At 34.4% G+C, this 10,934-nt stretch overlaps 1 protein-coding gene across 1 annotated transcript; it reads left to right on the forward strand.

The window, feature by feature from the left end:
* The first annotated feature begins 5,173 nt into the window (after window positions 1-5,173).
* LOC113658000 lies at window positions 5,174-10,308 on the forward strand. The gene is made up of 8 exons (XM_047808583.1): window positions 5,174-5,443; window positions 6,435-6,788; window positions 6,984-7,238; window positions 7,355-7,454; window positions 7,609-7,663; window positions 7,775-7,878; window positions 8,271-8,372; window positions 8,911-10,308. The coding sequence occupies exons 1-8, from the start codon at window positions 5,401-5,403 to the stop codon at window positions 8,972-8,974; spliced, it is 1,077 nt and encodes a 358-aa protein (XP_047664539.1). The 5' UTR covers window positions 5,174-5,400; the 3' UTR covers window positions 8,975-10,308.
* Window positions 10,309-10,934: the final 626 nt, after the last annotated feature.

Genomic DNA, 10,934 nt, shown 5'->3' on the forward strand with positions numbered 1-10,934 from the left:
TAATTGGTGGTAACCTACTCCACCTGGACCTAGATTATTTAAGGCCTTACAGCTCGTTCAGTCACTCAGTCTTGTGATCACTTTGTGAGGGTGAGAATCAGCCGTGTTGGTGAAATGAAAATTCTGGCTTTTCCATTTCAGAAAGAGAGGTATGTTAAACCTAATGATGGTGAAGTTGAAGCTTTCTTGAAGCAGTGAAAGCAATGCTTTTAACCCAATTGTATCGGAAAAAAAGTTTCATTACTCAAAGTTTTTTAAATCAGAGCTCGATGAGGACCTCTGCTGGTGAAGGTGCTATCACAGAATGTTCCACAACCATACAACGTATCAAATGTAGAAACAAAAATTAATGGATTTACAAATTAAGGATAGATTAATAAATAAATGAATCAATATTAAATACAAGAATGAATGTTAATATTGTATTTCTATAATTTACTATTTTACTTTTAATTATGCACAATGTACTTTGTTTAAATTTAACTTTTTGTACTATTTGTATGCAGCACATCTGCAAATGCTTTGGTAATACAAATGTCCAGTTTTTGTCATGCCAATAAAGCACACTTAAATTGAGAGAGAGAGAGAGAGAGAGAGAGAGAGAGAGAGAGAGAGAGAGAGAGAGAGAGAGAGAGAGAGAGAAGGTGTTCCTATTTTGACAATAAAATTACAGCAGCACTTTTAAACCACTTAATTATTCAAGTAATTAAAACTGAAACAAGTGAATAAAATTAAAAGTAGGCTTTAACCTTGGCTGTTGGCTACATCTTGGCCAGAGGATCTGGCTCTGTCATGGTATGTACGAAAATGCCTCAACATGGATGATTTATTATTATTATTATTATTATTTATATTATTATTATATTCCAGTTGCTGGGAGCAAATCAAACACTGGATCTAAAAACAGATTAAGGATAGACCTTGTCTCAAGTATAAAGTGTGAACCATTTAAAAGATCATGATATTAATCGGTGCTCAAAAGGCTTTTCTTGCATTCCTTTTTATTTTTCAACTTATTACTACTATCCTATATATATATATACAACATTAAATGTTACACTGAATCGTATAATTGCCCAATGATGAGTGAAGTTATAAATATAGGCTTCACATCAAAACCATATATATCCACATTATTGGGCAAAATCAAATGAAAGTTTTCCCACATTTCAGAACGCGAATAGTTTGTAACAGGCTCCATTGACAACTCAACAATAAGCTCTCCTAAACTTGCTACAGAGTAATAGATTCCATGTAATACTCCAATACAACACACGAGGGCGCGCCGCCGCGTGTCGCGCACGATTTTAAACCTTTATTCGTCGTCAGATAACGATGCAGTCACGTGGGTGTGTGTGAGAAACTTAGCTGCGGACGTCATTGGTCACGTGATTTTGCCAGAACGAATCAAGCTTCGATACAAAGTTCAATGAAAATCGGTTCATTTTTTCAACATCACACTGCAAAAAACAAAATCTAAGAAAGTAAAAAAAAATCTTATTTCTAGAAAATATGTCTTGTTTTTTGCCATAAAAGATAAAAAGTCTTATACTTTGCGCACACTAGCTCATAAATCTCAGTTTGAGAAAATTGGTCGTCTTCTTTCTTGACAAGTAAATGTTAACTACTTTTGAGGTAGATTTTACCAGAAACAATTGAAAGCTATAAAGTGCAAGTTTTGGTGCATGTTCAATTAGATTGTTGTGCTAATTTTAAGACTAAAACCACCCCTAAAAAGACTAATTTCAAGAATCTTAATTAAGAAAGGTCAAAGATTTGTTTTTTTGTTGTTGTTTTAGTGATCTTTTGTTTGTGTCTGTTCATGTATTTGAAAAATCATAAGACTGCTTGAGTGAATATAAACACTTGGTTAAAAAGTGGTTTTATTCTGATTTATTCTTATCATTGACAAACATACAACAATGAATTTATTGTATGCAGAACAATCACATTTAAAGTAACAGATTTATTTATTCCTGGCACTGTCAAAATAGACAGCGCTTAATTTGACTATTAAAGTTTATCCAAGGAATATTCAGGGTGAGCTCATAAGCAGCATTTGTTGATGAGCAGAAAAATAATTGACAACTTTTTTTTCTTCTCAAAAAAGGGGTTTGATCAACATTGTTGCTCAACTTGTATTAAAAGCAGATTATTCCAAAACATCACTGTTATAAATTCAAAATAAGTCAAAATGCATTCAATTTAGAACACACATTAATATTTCATAGGAACGAATGTAATGTCCCTGTGATTGAAACTGTAATACGGTGTGAAGTCTACAAGGTTGTCTGCATTTACTAGTTCAGTTGCCTCTGCCAGGTTGGGAACCTCAATTTTATAAGACATGTAGTCTCAGTCAAAACAGACTGTACTGTACATCTGACATTCAAAACAATACAAAGATGAATTTATGATGAATATGTTCCTCACAAGTCCAAATTCTGGTAGACTACTAGCATTTGCCATACACACTAGTAACTAAAGAGATAAATGGTGTTTAATGCACCTTTTGCAGGTGATGACATTAGGCCTGATCAACCTGCTGTACTCACCTTTCCCTGCAAGTGGGAAAACATATTTTGTTGCACGATGTTCTGGATAATTTGGTCTAATGCGTGTACAATCCCTGTAATAGCAAAATTTGTGAAGTTCGGTGGGGAGAATGTAACTGATGTAAAAAGTGAACTCATTGTGCTGTAAAAATGATGTAAAAAGTGATGTAAATGGTGAACCTGACCCTTGTCTATTTTTTTTTTTTTTAGTTTTTTTTTTATTTTAAGATTGGTTTATTAATGTTTTATATCTTCCTACTTTTTACATAAGAATGGTTTAGTGAACTCCACAAAATTTTGTCCTTAATTAGTGTTCATAGAATATAACTTATAAAAGTAGCGGAACTTTTCTTTGGGAATTTGTTTGTGGAGGGAATGTTTTCGGTGGGACACTTTTGTGGGGCTTCCTCTTGTGCACCATGCGGTCGCCTCAGTCTATGTTGCGTATGAGGCCGATGATGACGCAGCTGTTTTTCGCTCCTCCCCTCAATATATTCTTGTGCTAATATTTCTTCTCTGAAACACATTTTTGACGCTAAGAGAATGTGATTAACATGATGACAGTTGATTGTGTTAGTTATGTTAAAACTGTATCGGTTAATGTGTTTTTTTAATTATTCAAAACGATATACCGTGTCGTGATCGTGATGCTAACTGTTTAGCATTATATGTACTAGTGAGTAGCAGTGAGGGAGAAGCTGACGCCTTGGAATCAGTTCATCCTGCTGGATTTGTTTAAGAGGAGGTTGTTCAATAAATGTTCAGCAAAACTGAAGTTGTTTGTTTATTCATTTAGTACATTATTATGTTCCATTATTGGGGTGTTTAAAGAATTTATCTATTTTCAGGTTATTTTTCATCTTGGAAAAAAAACGAGGTTAAATATTCTAGTTTTAATGAATTCTGTACTAAAATTACTTATTATTCAGAGCTTATAATAAGTGAAAATTGCATAATTATAAGCATGTTTGTCTAGTTTCAATACCTAACAGTATTTTTAGTGACTAGATTTAAGATAAAATATTCTAGTTTTAATGCATTTTGCACTAAATTTAAGTATTATTCAATTCTTATGAAAAGAAAAAACTGCACAGTTTTAAGCATTTTTGTCTAGTTTTAAGATCTAATTGCATTTATTAGTGACTAGATATTTATGCTATTTTCAAGAATTCTTATCAAGTCAATTTTGCTTACCCCATTGGCAGATTTTTTAGCTTGATTCTAGTACACTTTAACTAGATTTAAGCTTATCATGCTTGTTTCAAAAGGGGCATTATTTGCAGTGCACAAGTTAAACCCGAGAAAGCAGGTTAAATCAAGCCCATTTCTGAAAGAGAGGCAACTTGTACTCAGAGTCTGTTACCATAGTAACTTACTCTGTGAACCTAACCTGGTCAGGAGCAGGTTTTCTTCTGTAAACTCAGAGTTTCTTTCGGTCTCCTCCCTTTTTTTTTAAGAGGAAGCGATGTTTAAACACATCATTCATTGCACACATTTCAGTAGAGAGTTTCTAAGGGAATTAAATGTCCTTTTATGGACCATCCTGTTTATGAAGAGGCTTTATTAATTCGTAGGGAGTTACATTTACATCGGGACAGGATTTTGAGGCCCAGAGTTGATCTTTGGTCACATCCCTATGCATTTTATTTGAGCGGTAAACAATTATCTTCACAGTCAATAAAATACATCCATAATCTCATCCATCCTCACATCAGAAACATCAGCCATCATGGCCGTGCGCTTACATCCGAGCAGATGCTTTGCGTTGCCTTACGTTTCTGTGCAAATGGTAGTTTTGTGTATAACATCAGGGATGCAGAACATATTAGTAAGGCTACTGTTTGCAGAGCGGTCAGAAAAGTGTGTCTCACTCTTAAGCGCTTTCTGACAATTTTTGTGTTGTTTCCTGATAAAATAAAATACTGTTCTTCTGGTTTCACCTCTGATATTATAACAGTTGGGAATTTACTCTAAAATAGTTCTTAAGTAATAACTACAAATTACACCTTCAACAAGTCTAATTAGAACCACTTGAACAATAAGAAGAGACAAGAAACTGCACTTCTAATGCTTTCACATAAACAATATACAATTGCATGAATTATCCTTGAATTGAACAAAGTGTGTAACTAGAGGGAGAAAGTTACATTAAAAATATACCTTTTAAAGGTATATAGGTTTTTTAAAAATACATGTTCATATTCTCCATATGCTTGCATAAGCACTTCCAGTTCTGGTGGTGAGAAATATGCAGACTTTTTTTTTTTTGTCTGACGCTGTTGCCATGGTGACTCGTTATATTTGTGCTCTAAAGCTTATTGAATGTATCTTCCAGGGTCTTTGTACAAGTAAGAGGCCATGTTTCTGCTTCAAGCTAAAGTTAATACAGGATTCGAAAACCCACAGCAGAAAATAAATCCTGCTGTTTAATGGAAAAATACAGAAGTAACAAATCTATTTCAGTTTTCTGTTCACAAACAGTTTCATTTAGGTGGATGATCACTGTTGGTGCTTGAGGTCTTTAAATGTCTGTCACATGATATCGACCTCTCTCAACTTTATACATCATCAAATCTACTCCAGAGATGTGAAACATCTCCATATTAATGTGCCTTTGGAAAGGGAGATCGTAATCAAAATCATGTCTGATGGTCAAATCTCCAGATAATTTGTCTGTACACTTTACTTTTGGGTCAAAACGGATGTATAAGAACATGTGTGTGTGTTCAGAAGAGGTCAACTTCCTTTTTTAACAGTTTGACACTCATGGTGTGAGTTTGTAGATATTTTGAGTGTATTGTTTTAGTCCACTAAGTACTTTTATTTCTCACACACTGAAGAAGAGATGAAGATGCTGCAGTTGGTTCTGATTCTGCTCGTGCTGTCTGGTATGAAACATCATCTCACTCTTAGACAGAATTATTATTCAGACTTTTATTATATGCTGATGGATGTTATAGTGTGTAGGTTCATTTACTGCATCACACACACACACACACATACACACACACACACACTCTAATGCTAGTGAACATTTCATTTTGATCTGATGAAAGATTTCTGATTTAGCAGTAAGTAAGTTATAATATCATGATCATTAATAAGAAATAAAACACAACATTAGTAAAATAATTAAAAAACATTTAAATTTCTCAGGTCCTGGGCTCTGAGTGCACTGTTACGATCCTGATATACAGAATAAATGATAAATTTGCTTCTTTTAAACACATCATTCAGGATAATTGAACAAGATTATGTCACTACAGGGCTGTGGATTAGAAAGAGTTTTAAACCTTGTTAAGTTTTGCACTCTTACTCATTACATTACGACATCCCCCGAACTACCTCTTGTTTTATTGAAGCTATTACAGTATATTTAGGTGTCATGTCATTATGTACAATGTGTTCTATGTTGGAAGTTAATAGTGTTAGTGTGGGATGTACTGAGCCGATGCTTGTTCCAGTTTCTACATAAAAGTGAAGAGAACTGAATATGAACTCAACAAACATGTTTGTTTTTTAATCTAAAAGATAAAGTAGTGAGTAAAATCCAAACTAGTTCTAGATCTAGAAGTGTGAGTTTGTGTGAGTATATTGTGTACATAAACCACAGGTCTGTCGTGTCTCTATCATTAGAAATGAGTCGTCGTGTTTCTTTATAACATTCTATAACTTATAACATCTGATCATTTTTATAACCTATAAAATGTAAAAAATGTGATAAAAAAAAGTACTGTACAGATATTAAATAAGTTTTAAGTGTGTGTGTGTGTGTGTGTGTGTGTGTGTGTGTGTGTGTGTATCTACACACTGTATACAGATACACACACTACATATAAAACTTCATCACTCTTTTAATCTCTATTTATTTCTACACAGGTGTTTTCACTCAGGACAGTAAATGGGGTGTGAAATATCCTGATAAACCGATCTGTGCTGTGAGAGGATTCAGTGTCTCCATTAAATGTAGTTATTATTATCCACAAGGTCATCAGGTGATACAAAAACTTTGGTGCTCGAGTAACTTAAACACATATAAGTGTGAAGATGACTATGTTTATAACAGCTCATTAAACACAGAGTCAGACTTTAAGTTCACTGGAGACGACAAATCAGACTGTACTTTATTAATCCACAATGTACGGTTCAGTTATTCTGGAGTTTACAGATTCAGATTTATTACTGATAAGAACAAATGGACAGGTGATCCTGGAGCGACTCTACAAGTTACAGGTAAATATTAATTATTAAATTAAAGATCCAAATGATTTATTATCTACATCATTTTCTTTCCTGAACAAAAGGAATAAAGTAAACAAATTTGTGGACATTTTTCTCTAAATGAAGAAATGTTTATTATTAAATAACTAGATCTGTGTGAGAAATCCTGAGTCACTGACGTGGCGTCTTTCCTGCTCTCTGAAAAAGATTTAAAGGTGTCACTAATCAGACTCAGTGGAAACGGAACCCTTAAACAAGGAGACTCCTTAAATCTGATGTGTGATGTGAACTGCACAAACACTTCCTCACAGTTTGTGTGGTCTAAGAACAACCAGAGTTTAAATACATCAGGACTCGTTCTTCACTTTCCTGCTCTAAACCTGAGGGATTCTGGGAATTACACCTGCACTTGGGGAACCGGTGAGACGTCAGGATCTGAAACCATCAGCCTTCACGTGGAGGGTGAGTCCATCTGCTCACAACATTCCTGAATGTCTCACATGATTACTGATGGAAATAATTTCATCATGATGCGCATTTACACGTCTATAACAAGTGAATATCGTTGGATTTAACAGAAAATCCTGAACACCAGTCAGTCTGGGTCAATGTTTTGGTGATCATCGGAGTGAGTGTCTTCGTCTCAGTCGTCTCAGGAGCTGTGATACACAACAGGAGGTAAAACTCATCATGGCTCCATACATTACAATCTACACAGCAATATTTAACATGTACAGTATTGTTCCTTACTCTGTTTAAGTCAGATGTATGAGGTCACAGGGTGAATCCTGGAGCACGTCCATGTGCACTGTGTGTTTTCTGTTTCTGTTAGGAGGAAATTTACAGCTCCAGAAGAAAACGTGAGGGAAAATGGAGAGAAAACACGAGTAAGACCTTCTCAAAGATCTGTGTCTTTAAGCGGACCTTTAAAAAGCGTAAAGTGTTGGTGATTTTCCCACGTTGTTGTACTTTAATTCTGATGAGTTGTGTTTTTACAGACAAAGCCACGGTTCAGCTCTCAGGTTTCTCATGTTGTTGAGGAAGAAATGTTGAACAAGGACGAAGTGACTTACTCGTCTGTCCAGTTAAAAACAACCAAAAGGTAAAAAAATATAGAGAAAGTATAGAAAGGAGCTTGTTTTTAAAATAGAGTTAAATATGTTGTGAAAATCTGATATTTATTAGAGGTATGATGATATTATTAGAGGTAAATTCACTATCATGTTAAATGATGCCACAATGTGAAGTAAATTCAGAAATATGAGGCATCTTTTTCTTATTTTTATTAAATAAACTTGTCCGAGTTTAAAATGAATTGCCGAGTTTTATAAAACGAAGCAGTTTGTGTGTAAACCTGTAGATCATGATACGTATAGTGTAGGATAAAGAGGTCTTTAAGAATGGCGTTATGATATTTCACTCTAATGGAGAATAATGTAGAAATGTATAAACCTACACTATGTTAGCTGTGGGTTTTTTCTCTCTTTCTCGTAGTTCACAGCTAAACCGAGATCCTCAGCCTGATAAAGAAGTGTTAGATAAAGGAGGAGACATTTATGCATCTGTGTTGAAGAAACCCAACAAAGCCACCAAACGGTAAGAGTGAAAAGATAAAATATCCACATGTTAATGACTTAATAATTACCACAAATAATGACTTCAAAAGCAGCGTGTGATTTAATCTGTTATGGAAAACAGCGTCATGTTAAAGTGAGACTAAAGGAGAATTGTAAAAGCTGTGTGTGTTCTCATTGTTCATTCTCTAAAGTCAGTCTGGGGTTTAGTTAATAAATAAGGTATAAAACACAGTGGTTTGCTGTTATAGCATTTTTATCAAAAGCAGCGTCTTGTAGTTCATCTTACACCACCACAATCGGCCAGTTTTCATTATTAAAGAACATGAACACTTTATTAAAAGTTTATAATTACGTTCTATTGCTCTTGAACATCTGTGACATGACTTTAGTTCCTGTTCTCACTGACGCCATCACAGCTAGAAACATTCATCGTTTCCTCAACAGACCCGCTTATATTTTTAAATGTCTGTGTGTTGGAAAGAGACCACAAAGTGTAGCATAAAGCAGACCAACATACAGAGTGTGTGGTTTATAAACAGGTTTGTGTGTAATTTCAGGTGTGACCACACGGAGCAGCAGAAGGACGATTCTGTTATCTACAGCAGTGTGAAAATGACCTGATGATGTTTTCACACCTCATTCAACTCCAGTGCAGATGAGTTTTATTTAGACATCATCATAAAACCTCATCATACATTTTCCCAATGCATTTAATTCTTTATAATTTAAGACTTGTTAATATCACAGGACATTTATTTGCTGTACACATCCTGTAAAGAAGGGCATTTAAACTCTTACATTTTAGTAATTTTAAGTTACACAAATGGCTTCAATTAACAAACCAAACTGAGTATTTTATTAAATCTTTAACAAAATATATAGCAGCTGTCCAGTTATAAATCGTCCCAGACGTTGCTTATAAAGTCGGGCTGTGACAGTGTCGTCCCCAATAGAGCCAGTGTTATATTTATTACAAAGGAATCGATTCTCTAATTAAGTCTAAATACGTGTGATTTCTTCATTGTAATTAGGGGTCCAAGCACCAAGGGTGAGTAGGAACCCTGTAGTTATTCTACCTTTTCTTCTTCCTCTTCTTCTGGCTTGCTAGACTGTTTTAGTTTTATGTTTAGTTTTATAGACTGTTTATGTGGAGATGGATTTAACTGCTCTGGGATTTTAGACCCTTCTGAATCCATCATGTCATGAATCTTTTACAAACAGGAGGTAAAGTATTGTATATCCTGTAAATGACATGTTGGTAGAGAGCTTTTTCATCAGCACAGGTACATCCTGACTGTTTAGCTTATATATGTACTGTATATACGCCCGCTAGTCATGTGACCTTCTAATGTTCAAGCATTTTATTAAATATATGACTTTATATAACTTTGATTTAATGTTTTATTAAATATATGATGTGTATAAGAGATATAAGATACATGCTAAGTGCTTTACCCTTTTTCCTAATAAATACTTACTTTAAGAATAAAACAAAAGTTGTTTCTTCTTTTTCTCTGTATTTACTGTAATGTAGATGTTGTGTGATGTTTTTTGCTCCAGGTGGTTAGTTCTCTTTAGATATTTTAGCTATTAATTAACACAACAGTGATGATAACGATCAGCCTCACTGCTATGCTAATATATTTGTATGCTATTTGTTTCCTATTTTCCCTAGGTCTATTTGACCCGGTTGAAACGTTTAATGAAAGTTTAATGTGTCATAACTTGGGTTTTCTTCCACATATTTGCCTGAAATTAACCAGGATTGTTCCAAATTATGAACTTTGTATGTAAAATTAATTTTGTCTATTTTTGTTGAACTATGTGTTCAGACCAGTATATGCGTTTGGATCCTCCTGGGTCATTTTGACCCGGCCAAATTTAGTGGGGCAATAGGTCACACTTTTGCCCTTTTCAGCACAATGAACATACATACAGACACAAAAATGCACACATAAAATGTCCACTAACACACGCACCCAAAACACATACATGCACACACACACACACACACACACACACACACAAACACACACACACACACACAAATTGGGCAATGCAATTCATTAGGCATCCAGAAAAAACAAAAGCTACTCATTTGTAAATATTTCACACTTTGTCATATGCATTTGTCCAGCTTGGGGCAAAACCTAATCTACCGACAAGCTTCTCACACACACACACACACACACACACACAGACACACACACACAGACACACACAGAGTCAAACACTGTTCAAAGAATTGGGCATTGCATTTCAGTTTGCCTCTAAATAAAACAAAGGCTACACATTTGTAAAAGTTTAACACACATACATTTATATTTCTATAAAGTAGTTAAAAAATAAAATACATGTGTTTTGCAAATCATATTTGTTTCTCTCTTATTTATGAATTTAGTTCCATCCGTCAGCTTTGGCCTGGAGATATGCTGAGTAATGTTTGACATTTATCAGTCAGTGGTTATCCAAAATAATATTTAATCATTTCTGCTTATTTTACTCAAAACATGGCATAATTTCATAAGGTTTATGGTTCATAAATTAAGTATAATAAAAAAACATAAGGAATGTAAAAGAA

This window comes from Tachysurus fulvidraco, chromosome 25 (genome assembly GCF_022655615.1).
Source record: "Tachysurus fulvidraco isolate hzauxx_2018 chromosome 25, HZAU_PFXX_2.0, whole genome shotgun sequence".
Lineage (NCBI taxonomy): Eukaryota > Metazoa > Chordata > Actinopteri > Siluriformes > Bagridae > Tachysurus > Tachysurus fulvidraco.

Bases quoted from the DNA above. Each gene is read 5' to 3' on its own strand.
- LOC113658000 (XM_047808583.1), top strand. From the start codon at position 5,401: ATGAAGATGCTGCAGTTGGTTCTGATTCTGCTCGTGCTGTCTG. The intron at 5,444-6,434 runs GTATGAAACATC...ATTTCTACACAG, and splicing joins GATTCTGCTCGTGCTGTCTG to GTGTTTTCACTCAGGACAGT. The intron at 7,664-7,774 runs GTAAGACCTTCT...GTGTTTTTACAG, and splicing joins AAAATGGAGAGAAAACACGA to ACAAAGCCACGGTTCAGCTC.